We start from the raw sequence: 16,100 nt of genomic DNA, 5'->3' as shown, positions 1-16,100 counted from the left end.
CTGCATATTATACAATTGTGTACATTGTTAGGTACTTTAAGGTCTTCTTCTTCTGGACTTTTACTTTAAGTTCTATATCATCAAGTAAAAACCAGTTGGCCAAAAATTACTTATAAGTATCTAATAGCGCCTATATTTCGTGGATTTTAGTATAAAGGAAGATTTATAGAAAAACTTGTCACTGTTTACCAGAGTTGAAAGATATAAAACCCATAGACGATTTATTGTCTACACCTTTAAATCTTGATCTAAACTTCTAAAATTCAATAGAAATTGTTCCTGTAGTTATAAGTCAAATAGCATTTCAAAACTTCCAGTGCGCGCTTTTCATCATTAGCGACCATCTTATACACATACATACATTTTTACTTTTATAAGTTTAAAATTTGTGTTTTATTAAACCAAAAACTGAATCAAAAAATACCTATTCATTAACTTTTTGAGTTATCACATGGACATATTTTTTTTAGAGATATCTACACTAGTTGTTGTTTAATGTATGTGAAACTCATTAATAATTCAATTTAAATATACTGTTATAGTAATAGTACTGGTTACAACTTTCGATTCATTGAGCTCAAAATTATCTATTTAAGTGGTCTAACTAGATGTATTGTTTTGAGTTGCGTCATAGTACTGCAGGTGAAAGGAATTGATATACGGAGGATGCACGTAAAATACAAAATTAATAAATAAACAACTTGTTTAAATTATGGTAAAAAGTTGATAATATAATATTATATTTTCTACAAATGACTAGCGTGTTGACACTTAAAACTTATAGGCGAATTGGTGTACCTAATATCGAAATGATACCTTTTTATATATATGATACATATTTTAAAATATTATATATTTTTCATTGTACAATACATAGATAGTTTAGTTAATTTTCGGGTACTCTAGTACCACTAGCAGTAGCAGCTGCAGCTATTGTGCGTCTCAACGTTCCCATGAATATGGTGGTGTTTAATGCAATTAAACTAATAGTTAAAATGTTCTCGTGTATCACAGAGTACATTTAGAAACATTAAATAGCACGTCTATCTTAAAATAAAAAATAATAGTATAAAATCGCTCGCCAATGAGACAACTTGTGTCCTTAGCCTTAAAAATAGCAACGATTGAGTGTGCACTTGCTTACAAAGCAATAGCTACAAATATAAAAAAAATAAGTTAACAAAAAAAAACAATTGTTCTGAACACAGTACAACATGTATTGCACCCTTGACACTATCATATGTAGAAAAGTCTAACTTTTGACGACGATATCAGAAGTTCATCGTCGTAGAAATTCGTCTCTATTACAATGTTGCCGCTGAAATCAAACAACAAATACACATTTCAATAAAAATCAATGACAACAAAATGAAATTTAACATATTAATAGGTTAAGCGGGAATCGTGTTGTGGGAAGGCAATGATGATTTGTAAGATGATTACTACAATTTTTGTTTTTTCCCTTAGCACCAGACTTTGCTTTATATTTGACATATATGAATGTATATGGCATGGTCTAAGTTATTTTTTTTGTCTTGGCGCTTTACCTGTTAAATATATTGTATAAATAATATACATTAACAATATACAATAAAAATAATAATTGGTTTAACCCCAATAGCCTATTTTGCAGGGGAAAATAAAATTGAATTTTTAAAAATTCAATATTTTCACCATTTATTGAATATGTTGGTCCAGAACTATTGTATTGTAATTTGGGCATAAAGTTCATAATAATATCTGCTTCAGGATGTCTTTTAAATATAAAATTAAAACTACATGAATATAACCTTCCCGCTCATGCCTTCCATCTCTCCCTAAACTCAACTCCCTTTTGTACCCTCCACCTTAATAAAGCTCTTTGTAATTTTAACCATATTCTCCTTGACTGCCCTACTCTGTACCCAAACAGAAAAAATTTTCTTTCCCATCTCAGTTTGTTTGGATATACCTCCCTTGATCCCTCTCTTCTTTTAAACTCCCGGTGTCCCTCCGTTATTGTCCTCCTAATTTCCTTTCTAAGCTGGATTTTTTATTTAATTTTTTTTTCCGCATGTTTATTGTTTTTATAGTTGTTAAAATATTTTTATCTTATATTTATTAGTTAGTAATTGTTGTGCTGTACTATTGTTAAAATAAAAGCCCATTGAAAAAAAAAAGTACATGAAAGACTCATGATAAATATAACATTTTTACTTATAATGAGTTTTCCATGTAGTTTTAATGTAACTAAATTAAATTATAAATAAATATATTTACTTTAACACATTGGCAGGCATCATTTGAGATTCTGGAGCAGCTTCGATTAGTGACTGCCACGTATTAGTAGAATTTGGTATAACAAAACCAAATTCAAAGTACCATTCTTCTAAACAACGACCCTACAAACAATTAATATGACAAAAAAATAGTGAATAAAAACCTGACCTAACTTAACTACATCAATAGCAGGCGTGACAATATGGTAAAATCAATTTGTTATGTGTGTGTGAGTGGTAGGAATCACGTACATAATTATATATATATATATAATAAAAATAATAGGTAACAATAACAAATTTAATCTTAATAACTTTGGCCGAACATATCTACTGAGAAGTGTTGTACATACCTTGAAAAGTACTTTTTGTTGCAACCTAAGCTTTTCCATTGGTTCGACCGACGAAAAGTTTATCTCTCGAGACACGGCTCTGCATTTCAATATTTTCTTCGGTACTCTGGCTTCGTGTTCTTTGTTCGGCAACGACCTAACAAATACAAAAACGTCAGTGCAACAGCCGAGTAATATGGTCAGTGTATGTATTATTTATATATAGGCATATACATTCATATAAGTCAAATATATAGCAAAGTCTGGTGCAAGTGAAAAAAACAAAAAATGTAGTAATCATCTTACAGATCGTCATTGCCTTCCCACAACACGATTCCCGTATCGGCATCTCGTAAATTCATCCAGTTCCTAAAAAAATGAACAGATTTAATTACTATGTAATTTATACGACAATATTGATATAGAATATCAATTTATTGTAAAATAATAAAAAGTTCTTACACTTGAAATCCACTTAGGATATCTTCCGGCCTTGGTCCCATTCTGACAGCTCCCGAGTTGTAATTAATCGATAATTCACTATTCAGTAATTAATTAATAATTTACAAAAACTGGCTAATCGCGATGATAAAAGTTTTTTTTAAAATTAATGTATGTTTTTTTTTTATCACGAGTGAAACCCTCGTTTTTACAGCGCAGCCACATTAGATAAAACTAATTTTTATACGGTAATCGGTAAAATTGATATAATGTATAATTTGTTAATGTATATCTATAATAACTATAGACCTATAAAGAAATTTAGGTTTCTTTATAGGTCTATGATATTAGCTTTTAGGTAATTGTTTAATGTTACTTATCACCAATATGTAAAACTACGGGAGCAGGTTGACTAAATATCATTTGCTTACAATTTTTTTTTTTATGTTTGTGGTCAAGCTGCATAAGTAGTCACATGCCGAGTCAGTTTGAAATAGGTATATTCTAGCGGCTGGTGATAACCGCTAAATGGCCACCGCCGTCGTCGGCGGCCTTGTATTTCTTGCGGGAGAACGCCAGCGGCCATATTGTGATAACCGATAAGCAACACATTTCTGCTGCATTGAACGTACCTATGTATTTTGTAGTGATTATATTGTGTGTAAATCAGTGTAATACAGCTGCAACTGCTGCTGCTATAATAATGACGTATAAATTATAATATTAAATGTTTGGTATGATAATAGCTGCAGCAGCGCTGCTGTCCTCTGATATTATGGCGACGACGACGACGACGACAGCGAGTCTTCGACGGTTTGGGAACCTATGACCGAGAGCCGACACGGTACGATTGCGCACATACCGTATACAAACAGCGTGAATGTGATATAATAGTTATAATACAGAATACGATAAATTCTATACATGGTACATACACACACACGCACATACCATTCTGTACGTATGTTATGATAATGTGTATTTTTCCATTGTTTACTTTATCGAATAGTCGTTTTTTCGGTGTAACCCACCAATATTGCATTACAACCGACGGGACACAAAAGAGGACTGCCCTTTGAGGAAAAGGTTTTGCTGCTGTTATAAAAACAACGTCCGTCCTCCAATGACAATGCAGCCGTATGATGATAACCGCATAATCGACTAACTTTCAAAAGATATTGGATACCTACCACGGCATTTGATCGACACGATTGACAAATGAGTGTATGGTAAGTACCTATATTAATATTACACTTTAACAAACATCTGTTTTCGGAACTATATTAAACGTACAAAGCAATTACAACACTTCAAATTTAAAGGAACAAATTTACTTTACTGGATATCCTTTATTTTTGCAATTTTTTTTTCTATCTTGTGTATTTTACGGTGATTACGTATCTAAAAATCGGCAAACTAGTCTAGTTCAAAAGTTGCAGCTAATCGAACTTGGACAATTTTTGTTGCGGGAGAAGTTCATGGTCTCTGCGCTGCATTGCTCTTAGCTCTCTTCCCTTTATACACTGCTCTCAACCCTCTGCAGTGCGCCGGCTTCAGCGCCATCCAGTTGCGACGCTCAGCCACGATAGCACAATTTATGATAATATTATCCTAAATTGTACGAAATAGGACTCACCTTACCTAAAGGAAATAAAAAAAGTTAATCTGATACTTCTCTGCAACAATAATTGGCACCGCCAGTTGCTTGTTGTTATTCACGCAAAAATATGCAAATTTCAAGCAGCTGTAATCATTGAACTAGAGAAGACTGCTGATTTCTGACTTTAGATTCGTAATCAGCATAATAAAACACTTCTCGATAGCAAAATAAAAGGGTGTTTTGTATAGTAAATTTATACCAAGTAAAAATTATTTAAAAAGAATTACCATTCTAAGGTGTATTTATACATCTTTCAAGTGATAAAAGGAATTACTATGTAATTGTTTTTATGTTAGGTCACATGAACGAACATTCATTGAAGATTTAATATATCAATATACATCAGGGGTTAAATTTAATTGACTATTAAATTTTAACAAGCTGTTTTAATTATTTAGTTTTTTTTTTTTGTGCCTATAAAATAGTTAAGAAATATCTCAAAAACATTTAAATCACTGCACATACTAAGATAGTACACAGTGCCGTAGCTACCGTCGGTGTAAAGGGTGCAGCTGCCCTTGAGCGCTTTCTAATTAAAGGCGTTTTTGTACGGTTTACTTTCCTTGTTAACATTTATTATATGGTGCAAAAAAATGTCTTGCTCCTTGGCGCTTTAGTGTTATGCCACTGATAGTTCACTAAATATAAAGATAGTTATACTTCAAGCGATTTGTCAACAAATTTTTTTAACTATGTTAAGAGTTTTAAAACTAAATAACTGTGTGTGACCTTTGGAAAATGATGACTGTAGAGTGTTGATGATTGATTTAAATGATTAAACATAATAACATATTATTTTACTTTTTTTATTAGATCTGTACTAATTTTGTATATTACATCTTATTATTTCAATTTTATTTTAACTCTGTTTCGTATTTTCATAATAATAATTGTTTATATTACTAATATTAATACACCATAATTGTTTAACAATTTACTGAATTATAAATTAAATTTTCGTTTCCTGTATTTTTTTAAAAAATGATCGCTATTTAAAGTTGGTATTTTGTTTTGTTTTTTCTTCTTATAGAAAATTACATGGATTACTTATGACATATAATGATAGAAGGTGTGTCCAGACGTACCTTAGCAGGATCGAGTGGCACTTACAATGTCCGTGCTACCGAGTTAGCTGTGGACAGAGGGCGTTTAAAATCAATTAACGCTGTAGTAGTCTTTCTAGATGACACCCAGCATTGTTTCAAGCTAGACGTGAGTACATCAACCAAAGTCTAAATATTTTTGACTAAAATATACTAGTGTTGTATACTAGCAATAAAATTTTCGAGAAATAGTTATAAACAGATCTCAAAATTGTTGTTTCAAAATTATACAATTATGTACATGTTGTAATGATAGCGCTTAAGTTAAATATATTGTGATATAAAAACTTATGTTACAATATTAAATACTAATTTTACATCTTCCCTATACTTGATGTCGCCTAATTCAATTTAATTCTAATTAAAAAATACATGTTCTGTTAGAAACGAGCCAAAGGTCAGGCGTTACTCGAAGCGGTTTTCCAACACTTGGAATTGATTGAGAAAGACTATTTCGGGTTGCAATTCACTGACAACGGTCTCGTTCCGTCAGCAGCCAATACTGATTTATTGGTATGTACATGAGTGGCTATGTTGTTGCACACTATTGATGTTTGAGATTTATTAGTAGTAGTTGCTTTGAAACGACATGTTTTTAAAATTTCCTTGATTTTTCTTTTGCAGAGATGGCTAAATCCGAAGAAGAGCGTTAAGAAGCAAATGAGAGGTAACTATCTATGTTTTGTAAAAATATTTACAAATATGTTACTTAATTACGTATACAACACACATACTTTGAGTGTAATTATAAATATGTGCCAATATAGTTGATGAGACAAAGGGTTTGATAAAAAAAAATAATAATAATAATAATGTACGGCTTTTAACTATGTATTCTGAATTTTCGGCAGTCATAGCTCTTGGGTATTGTCCAAAATATGGTTCACTCATTTTTATTTCATTATACAATGAATAATCAATAATAATATCAGTTGCACCAATTTACGGTATCATTAAAAAAAATGATCATTAGCATTTTAGTATAGTTAATGTCATATCTAAATTACAGTTTTAAATTTTGTGCAGTTTTATAAATAATAGCATATTACACACATTTGTGTTATAATAATTTTTATATTTGTCGATGCAGGAGGGCTTTTCTATTTTCGTGTCAAGTTTTACGTATCAGACCCAAGCAAACTTCAAGAAGAGTACACACGATATCATCTGTACTTGCAGCTACGTAAAGACATACTTCTGGGAAAACTTCTTGTATCGCCGAGTACCGCGTGTTTACTGGCTAGCTACACAGTACAATGTAATGTCAACCTATTAATATAATTAATTGTTAATGTTAATGTAATATTGTTTTATGGACATAAATTAGACTAAACCAGAACAGTGTTGGTACAAAAAAACATTAAAAGGATGCTATACACCCGTAATGTAATTTAGCTACGGAGGATAAGTATGTGAGGGCGGTATTTACAGTAACCGTATAAATTGTTTACATTGAATAGAGAAGAACTTTATCTATGCTATAGTCTGACAAAAAATGGCAATTAATAAAGAAACCTAATTACTCTATGAATAAGTTTACACTATAGCTCAAACTATAATTTTGCGAAAAATTGCCTTAGAAATAATGCGGTGTAGCGTCCTATTAATAATTATATACAACATGTATATGGTTTTATATAAATAACAAGTTTTTTTGTTTTTCTTTAGCCGAGCTTGGAGATTACCACCCCGAAGAACACAAACCCGGGTACATATCTGGTATGATACTCGTACCTGGTCAAACAGAACAAATGGAAAAGAAAATTTCCGATCTGCATAAATTACACAAGTAAGGCTTGTAAACTGTTATAATAATTTATTAAGTATACTTATGCCTCTGTTGCATACAAGATTAACAAATTTAACACATTTACGACCCAGGGTCAATTTTGGAACTTTACCCATGGATCAGGGAAATACTATCTATATTTATTATACATTTGTGTGAGATACATGGGGGGCATATGGTCTGTGGAGAAAACAGCCTGTGTACCTCAGTGGTGCTCATGGTGTGTTAAAATTGTATGCACCATACATTTAGAGACTTAAATGATGTATAACAAACTAAACTAAAAGTATTGATTCTCATTAGACCTATAATGATCATTCCATGTAACCTATCATTATAGAAGATATTAGGGAGTTTTTGTACAAGGCAAACTTTGTACGGTATCAGGTTGCAGTTTCTACTGAACATAATTTTACGTTATGCAAAAACTCTGTACTACCTAATAGAGCTGAGACCTCGAATCGAATTTTTCTATTATTCGAATTATTCGCATGACGAAAAAACTAAAAAGAACTTCTTAATCTAAGAGGTTTTTTAGTTGTTTTTTTACACGGAAAAAAATTATTTGGTTATAGTAAATGTTTGGAAATATTCTTGTTTGATCTACTATAATATGGCTGTGCCTACTACATCATTTTAGCTAGAAATACCAAACTAATGGTAATATTTATTTTGTCAAATTTATGTTTTTTTGTACCTAATTATATGTCTATTTCAATTGTTAAATTTTATTTGTTGTAATAAGTAATAATATTTATTTTGTCAAACGAATAATGCGTTATAATTATATTTATTTTGTTGAAAAATTATTTAAAATAGATCAAGGACACCTTAGTAGTCTATTAATTACTTTTTTTTTTCTAATCTAATTTATCCTGCAAAGAAAATTACAAAATATTCGAATATTCGAAAAATCAGATCGAATATTTGAATAACCCATCGAATATTTGAAAAAAAAAATTCGAATATTCGTTATTCGAATAACGAATATTCGTGCAAATAATATATTCGAATATTCAAATTTTTTTTATTCGAATAGTCCCACCACTACTACCTAACGTGACCCAACCTAATCTTTCTGTATCTTTTATGTGTATAATTTTATAAATTATAATATGATATTAAGTGTGCGTTTTTTAAAAAAATTTATTAGAGGTCAATCTCCGGCTGATGCTGAGTTCAATTATTTAGATCACGGCAAACGATTGGAGATGTATGGTGTTGATTTGCATAAAGCTAAAGTAAGTACATCAAACCCTTAATGTATCTAACAATTACTTAATTGATAATATTTATCAATACAGTTTTTGGTAGTTTTATTAGATTAATGGAATATTTAAACGCCTTATTTATGGCAATGTGTATTTCCTAATGATTACTAAAAAGTAAGGAACTACACAAGTGTAAGGGTTTTTAAAAAGTTCAGTTAGGTGTCGCAACCATACTACTTGTTAATAACCTAATTATAGTTAGGCTACAGTTTTAAATTTTAAGCATAGGCAAATCGTCAAGGACTCTCTTAACTGGACATTCAATTTATATGTTTTTGTTTAGGACTCGGGTGAAAAAGAATTGGATATTGGCGTTACGTGCAACGGTTTGGTAGTGTTCCAAAACAACATCCGCATAAACACATTGTCTTGGGCGAAAATCGTAAAAATTTCATTCAAGCGCCGACATTTTTTTGTTCAACTTCGCAGAGAATTGGTAATATTTCACATTTTTTCATTTTAAACTATTCTTATTTTTTTTAAACTGATATTTTTTATTTTTCGCATAGTCTGAAAATTATGACACCGTCTTGGGATTCAATATGATGACGTATCGTTCATCGAAAAACTTGTGGAAGTCCTGCGTCGAACACCATTCGTTCTTTCGTTTAAATCAACCTGTGTGTCCGCCCAATAACCGAGGTATTCGCCGATTGTTGCCAGGACCTTTGCAGTTTGGGTCGCGGTTTTCCTTTTCCGGCCGAACTGAAATACAGACAATTGAGGATAGTCGAATATCTCAACAGCGACCACATAGAACATTTCTTAGGTACATGCATTGGCAATTATATAGCCAATTATATAATATCTCTACCTAAAAAGCAGAAGGGTTGTCGTTTCTGTCGAATTAGTGGTGACTTTTTGAGTGAAACAAAAAAATATACTTTGTTTGATCCTTCTGTCTATCAAGTTCACATTAATCTATTGTTACCTGTGCCATTTGTTACACCCGAAAACCTAAGCCGTCGCTATTGTGAGTTATCTCTTGTATGTGAATTACACAAACTCCAGATAGGAGCATATAATATGATATAATATCTAATAGACTGCCTTTAAGCGTGGCGGTCTTGGTTTACAGGTGTGTTATTCTAACCCAGCCATCTGGTCCGGATATTTATTAACATGAGAAAAGTCCGGTCTGGTTTGGTCAGGTTAGTTATAAATGTAACTCAAAATATGTCCTACTCAGCGGTATGTTAAATTATTTTTTTTCTTTAGACAATTTTTTATCGCTTGGTTTAGGTACTTGACTTTTTAACAATTAGATATAATTTTTTGCCATATTTGAACTGATACCAACTATCAGCCAAAGTCTGATGACCTTTTTTGAAAGTCAATTGTTGTTAATGTTCTTCCTGTTTTTCTTGCACCAAAGCGATTAAAAATCCTTGGTTTCAGATGTTGTCTAGACGCTAGGTCAAAATCTAAATAATATCATAAACGTAATAACAATACCAAATTCTTCGTACTGCATTACAGTCCGTAAATTATAGCTGTGTAAGCTCAAATGAATAATCATGATTATATTGTTGTTTTTAGATTTAGCAGCAGATGCACGTCGAAACAATCGCCGCACGTCAACAACAATGTTGACACTAATAAAGCCGCCAAGGCAATCGTTAGGTGTTCAACATTGAGAGGATCGCACGACAACAAAGTAACATCAGTCGACAAAGATCCACCAAGACCTGCCTGGGGACCGGGGTCAGACGAGTACGTAGCCAACCGCTTGTATTTTAATCATTTAATTTAATTTTGGGTTGTCAATACCTCAAACTGAGAATATTATTGTAAAAATATATAGTTTAGCCTCAATTGTGCTAGTGTGACACAATTTTGTTGTGGTAAATTAATGACTGCACACCATCACTAACACTAGCTGGTCATTGTCGGTCCGATTAATCTTGGTTCGTGGTTGACAGCCCTACAATGGAATATTTACCAGAAAACAGATTTTAAAGTCGGAATGTTTTTGGGTCGTTTTTTAGTGAAGGAGGATTCATACCATCTGTCGCTCGGCCCAGTAGCAGTAGCAGCGGTGGTGCTAATGGCAACACTATACCCGCCAACGGCCGCTCCACAACAAACTATGTCGACGACGACATGTCCAGTAGTATTTACGATATTCCTGCTTATGACACTGAATCTTCCTTGGTAAATATCTGAACTTCTGCACCATTACTGAAACTTTACAACTATCATTGTTGATAAGTTAATCCACCCGGTGCTGGTGTTTTGTTCTCACATTATTTACCTAATTCTTATTTTTTGCGGCAGGGTGGCGACAACAATGTTGTTTGCATACACATGTGTGCCGACAATCAAGGGCGATTTGGATTCAACGTGAGAGGAGGTTCCGACTTGGGCATGCCCATTGTCGTGTCACGTGTTGTACCCAATACGTCGGCTTACCGAGCGCAACCAAAACTCTGCGAAGGCGATCAAGTAAGATGGCCACAGCGCCCTAATACCTCGTTTACATTATCGCATTTTTATTTGTATTTCCCCGTATAATGCCAATAGCTTTTGAGAGCACGCTAACTGTTGCAAATACACTATAATCATTAAGACCATTGTGGACGTTGTAAGCTCCAATTTTAGTCCTGGGACGAATGTTGATTAAATGCTTTTCATGTAAAATATGGATGATGATGATTTTCTTTCCTTATTTCACTAAAAAACTTGATGTTTTTTTGTTTTGTTTTAAAGGTATTAATGATTAACGGACAAGAGGTCAGCGACATGGTACATGACGATGTCGTAAATTTGATTCGAGCGGCTCGGGATCTGGAACATGACGGCAAATTGATATTGACTGTGCAACAAAAATGTAGGCATAATCGATCATTCTAATGCTTTTTATAGTAATATAAACCTCGCTTTAATAAAATGTAAATGTTAAGTATTGGCAAAAACTAGATTGACTATACCGACATGCAGCTTGTTAACCACGCCCCTGCGCGACTACAAGTTATCTTGTTTGGATAGAATATAGTATATTACTATAATTATTAGCCATTAGTGCCCAATTATAGTATGGTCTCTTTAGAAATGGTTTCTTTTAACATTTATATGTTTTTGCTAAGGATACACATTTTTGTTTTTTTCCAACCGATTTCGGGTAACAAAAAATTTGTGGGTGTGGCGCGATCTAGCCCATATTTTTTACCGCTAGACGGCGCCATATTAGACTGTAAAATACCATACTGTACAAAAACATATAAATGATTCAGTGTTTACTTTTCAGGGTACTTTTTGAACGTGGTACATTTTTAATAGTGTGCTTACTTATAATTATGATGGTTATTCAATTAACAATTATAAATTGGTTGTTATGTTCGAAATTTGCAGGCAGCGACGACGATTGTTTCAAAGAAAAAGAGGAAGAGCCCTTATTCCAGTATGTGCCGGATTCCCCAGGAAACGTGATGTCATCCGACCCGCTGCTACAGTCTATACTATTGTTGGGCGACGGTTTGGCCAGCGGATCGTTGTTGACACAGTTTGAACAGTTGTACCGACACAAACCTGGCGCATTAATGGACTGTGCCAGAGCAGCGCCAAATATCCACAAAAATCGTTACCGCGACATTGCACCATGTTAGTTTTATTACTGCCTACTATTAATTATTAATTGTTGTATTGTAGATAATAAGGAAAAATGAGATATAATAAATTAAAATGAGCTGGAAAAAGAAAGAAGGATAAGTAGAAGTGAGTGGATGTGACAAATAAAGGCACAGAATTGAGTGAAGTGAATATAAGTTAAATGGCGATTGATAAAGAATTGGAAAGAGAGATTTTAGCTAACCAATCATAAGTCAAGAAAATGAGACATTGATTTAATTATTGACCATTAAACCAAAACTGTCACATTACAATATTCACATTATTGTATAATATTCAAATGATGTTCATTAAAATAGTTTGCTTGTGTTAACATGATTACTCGTGTTTCAGACGATTGTACACGATATGTTCTGAAAGATCAGGAAAACGACTACATTAACGCCAACTACATAAACATGGAAATACCGGGTTCGGGAATAATCAACAGATACATAGCTACGCAAGGTGAATAGAATAGTGTATACTGTAGCTCTACATGTACATATTATTATAAAAATACTTAAGTATATGGAAATATTTGCCTCTTCTTGGTTACCTACATTAGACTACTTTATGACTTGATACAGGTCCGTTGCAGACCACCATTGGTGACTTTTGGCAGATGGTGTTAGAGTCGCGGAGTAATCTGATTGTCATGGTCACTGCACTGGTAGAAAAAGGCCGGCAAAAGTGCGCCAAGTACTGGCCGCCAATCAACGAAACGTTGGAAGTAAAACACGACTTGACAGTAAAAACTGTGTCCGAAGAAACCGAAACGTCGAACATAATCGTATATCGGCAATTGGAGCTGACTGACTTGATGGTAAGTACACACGGTGTGTTGTAGTGGGTAGTCAGGTAGTAGCTTACTTTACTTATGATCACTGCATTCTTGCAGACTAATGAAACCCGACCAGTAACCCAAATCCAATACGGGCTGTGGCCCGACCATGGCGTGCCAGACGATTCAGACCGTCTGTTAAGCCTGGTGGATGCAGTGCGCAAAGAACGCGCCGGAGTCGTTGAGCCTGTCGTCGTACACTGTTCCGCTGGTATAGGACGTACCGGTGTAATAATACTGTTGGAGACCGCCCTGTGTTTGCTGGAAGCCGGTCAACCGGTGTATCCGTTGGAAATTGTCCGACAAATGCGTGATCAACGAGCCATGATGGTGCAAACTTCAGTGAGTATAATGCGTACAGGGTTGAGGTGCCCAAATATAAAAAAAAAAAAGTATAGAGCTTAAAATAAGTAACTGATGAAATGCTCATTATTCTTTAATATATTTCATAATAGTAATATTATATAATTAAAATAATAAAATGATATTGCACACTTATTACAAATTATGTAAATGTTTATAAATAAATTAAAACATTTAAAAGAGATAATATTATCTAAAATCTAACTTTTATTTTATTGTATTTAAAGTACAAATTTAAAGTTATGTTGTGCTGTTATATTGTCAAAATAAAAGCACGTTAAAAAAAAATAGTTATGTTATTGATTTAAAATATTATATTTATAATGGTAACAACTAACATTAATATTAAATTTATCTTTTTGATAATACAATTTTCATTTCACTGAAAATGTATTAGTGCATCCCTAGAAGTACGTCCAAAGCAGAAGTATTGTTACTATTATTACAGCACTTAAATGATAAGTTATATCACTCATCGCTCTTCTCATGTTATATGTTTTATTTATTTACTTGCTTTCCAATCTTGAAATGTTTTAATATTATATTATAATTTTTATTTCTATGTTTTAGAACCAATACAAATTTGTATGTAGCTGCATACATTATGCGTTCACACAGGGTATTGTTCAGCCGTTGCCAGAGTACAGTCAACAATAATTTGGTTTTATCACAATAAAACTATTATTACTATATTTATAGTAGTATTGTTTGTGTTTGTGCTGCGAGTTTGGTAATCGAGAACGAAATCATCACCGCCTGTATTTGTTATTATTGTTTTTTACACTTGAACAAATGTATTTTTATATGTTATTATATATTTTGTATATGCCTTTACTATCAATGTTTAAAAACGTTTGACTTTACCAAACGTTCACTATCATTTACTTAATTATTATTATTAACATTACCAAACGAGATATACATTGTGCCCACCCACCCCTAACCTACTCATACGGAATTTTTTAGTTAGGTTAACAAATCTAACTTTTTCCACCCCTTTTTCTGTGTAAAAAAAAGAAATTGTACACGTACAATATATATTATTATAAACACATACATTTAAGAAATATTCATTGCATAGATAATAGTATGTAAGTATTCTGTTTTACTATTAAATATATATATAATATATATTTATATACAAATATTATATAAAGTACTAATTATAACTCTATTTATTTATTTATTATATATTTTTTTAAATGTTTTAACTTGACTAAAATACTATTTATGTTTCTTAAGAAAGTTGTGCCTGAATAGAGATAGTTTATAATGTCCGTTGTACAAAATGGTACTTGCATTACAATTATGGACCAAAATTGTATGTGTAACATGTATTGATGATCTATTTATTTTATTATATTATAAATTGAGTTATGTACTGTAACGACAATGATATTGAAATTATTTATTTGTGTAACTATTATAAATAGGTAACTTAAATGTTTTTTTTACAATAACTTGTTGATTTTATCATGTGTAAATGCTATTCGAATTACTTGACCTTCAGTGATATTTTCTCAATTATTATTTTAGACTATAGTTTATATATTGTATACTGAATCGGTACTAAATATTTTAATATAATTTATATTTTAATAAAAGCGCGAGAAAACAAAAATTATATAATAATCAAGACTGATGAGATGAATGTTTGTCACACACACACATATGTAATATTTGTATTAATTTTAAATCAAACTAATTGCACTATATTTTTAATGATTTTTTTCATTTACACAATTTAACAACCAATTTAACTTGACACTGAACGATTAAAGTTAAAATAGCCTTGGATTATTTACATAATCAGATTATCATACTATTTTGCGGACCTATTTTTTAATTGTTACTGAATACCTATTTTTTTCTTCTCAATTGTAATATTACATACTTGGGTATACAATAGTATTATTATTATAATTTAGAGTTTAGACTAATCATATTAACAAGTGATTGTAATTTATTTTGTAAAGGCTATATAGCGCTTATAGTTTTCTAATAACTTGGTAACTCTCTAACGATTTGTGTAAACATATTTAATAAACAACACATTTTTTTCTTTTGTAAATGGTTTATTTGAATTTTAATATAAAAAGTATATTATATACGGCAGTTTTGAGCAATTGTTTTGTTTCAATAATTTAAAAATAGCTGTGTGTTACACGGAGTGTGCTTCCGAAAATTGTCTGTAAACACATTCAGCTTTAAACACATTACACAACATTTTTATATTCCAAAGCTCTATCAACATTTGAAACTTGTTTTAATAATTTGTTTAATTGAGAATAATTTACTAAAAATGTTGACTGGTCATTAACCAATTTACTATTTAGAATACATATTTTTGAAGTTAAAAATTGGATGACAGGTGAAGTACGGTTGAGTAATGAAATAAAAAAAAATACTATATTTCATTTCGCTCGTCCTAAA

The 16,100-nt window shown here is 31.9% G+C and overlaps 2 protein-coding genes across 3 annotated transcripts; one reads left to right on the top strand and one right to left on the bottom strand.

The window, feature by feature from the left end:
- Positions 1-734: 734 nt before the first annotated feature.
- LOC126844437 (retinal rod rhodopsin-sensitive cGMP 3',5'-cyclic phosphodiesterase subunit delta) lies at positions 735-3,233 on the bottom strand. The gene is made up of 5 exons (XM_050582633.1): positions 3,053-3,233; positions 2,897-2,959; positions 2,612-2,747; positions 2,260-2,381; positions 735-1,318 (listed from the first exon to the last, which is right to left on the bottom strand). Exons 1-5 carry the CDS (start codon positions 3,091-3,093, stop codon positions 1,237-1,239), a joined length of 444 nt encoding a protein of 147 aa, XP_050438590.1. The 5' UTR covers positions 3,094-3,233; the 3' UTR covers positions 735-1,236.
- Positions 3,234-3,797: 564 nt separating this feature from the next.
- LOC126844609 (tyrosine-protein phosphatase non-receptor type 4) lies at positions 3,798-15,683 on the top strand. Of its 2 annotated transcripts, XM_050582914.1 has the most exons (19): positions 3,798-3,958; positions 4,041-4,260; positions 5,722-5,903; positions 6,179-6,307; positions 6,419-6,461; positions 6,885-7,052; positions 7,463-7,583; positions 8,737-8,824; positions 9,138-9,290; positions 9,364-9,623; positions 10,394-10,567; positions 10,843-11,008; positions 11,132-11,299; positions 11,564-11,684; positions 12,206-12,454; positions 12,815-12,928; positions 13,051-13,286; positions 13,362-13,646; positions 14,238-15,683. In XM_050582914.1, the coding sequence occupies exons 3-19, from the start codon at positions 5,751-5,753 to the stop codon at positions 14,322-14,324; spliced, it is 2,715 nt and encodes a 904-aa protein (XP_050438871.1). In that variant the 5' UTR covers positions 3,798-3,958; positions 4,041-4,260; positions 5,722-5,750; the 3' UTR covers positions 14,325-15,683. The 2 variants fall into 2 exon arrangements, with proteins under 2 accessions (XP_050438871.1, XP_050438870.1); XM_050582913.1 differs by having other exon boundaries at positions 3,798-4,260.
- The last annotated feature ends 417 nt before the right edge of the window (positions 15,684-16,100 follow it).

Source organism: Adelges cooleyi, unplaced genomic scaffold (assembly GCF_023614345.1).
Source record: "Adelges cooleyi isolate 19-005CV unplaced genomic scaffold, UGA_ACOO_1.1 ACOO_flye_CR_arks_rails_tigmint_CR_PRNA_651, whole genome shotgun sequence".
NCBI classification, from domain to species: Eukaryota; Metazoa; Arthropoda; class Insecta; order Hemiptera; family Adelgidae; genus Adelges; species Adelges cooleyi.
The sequence above is the reverse complement of the archived record's forward strand: the minus strand, read 5'-3'. Positions and strand labels throughout refer to the sequence as shown.

Excerpts from the sequence above, each read along its gene's own strand:
- LOC126844609 (XM_050582914.1), top strand. The coding sequence starts at position 5,751 with ATGATAGAAGGTGTGTCCAGACGTACCTTAGCAGGATCGAGTGGCACT. Across the intron at positions 7,584-8,736 it reads GATCTGCATAAATTACACAA|AGGTCAATCTCCGGCTGATG; the intron begins GTAAGGCTTGTA and ends AAAATTTATTAG. Across the intron at positions 9,624-10,393 it reads CCACATAGAACATTTCTTAG|ATTTAGCAGCAGATGCACGT; the intron begins GTACATGCATTG and ends TGTTGTTTTTAG.
- LOC126844437 (XM_050582633.1), bottom strand. The coding sequence starts at position 3,093 with ATGGGACCAAGGCCGGAAGATATCCTAAGTGGATTTCAAGT. Across the intron at positions 2,748-2,896 it reads TGGGAAGGCAATGACGATCT|GTCGTTGCCGAACAAAGAAC; the intron begins GTAAGATGATTA and ends TGTATTTGTTAG. Across the intron at positions 2,382-2,611 it reads AACAAAAAGTACTTTTCAAG|GGTCGTTGTTTAGAAGAATG; the intron begins GTATGTACAACA and ends AATTGTTTGTAG.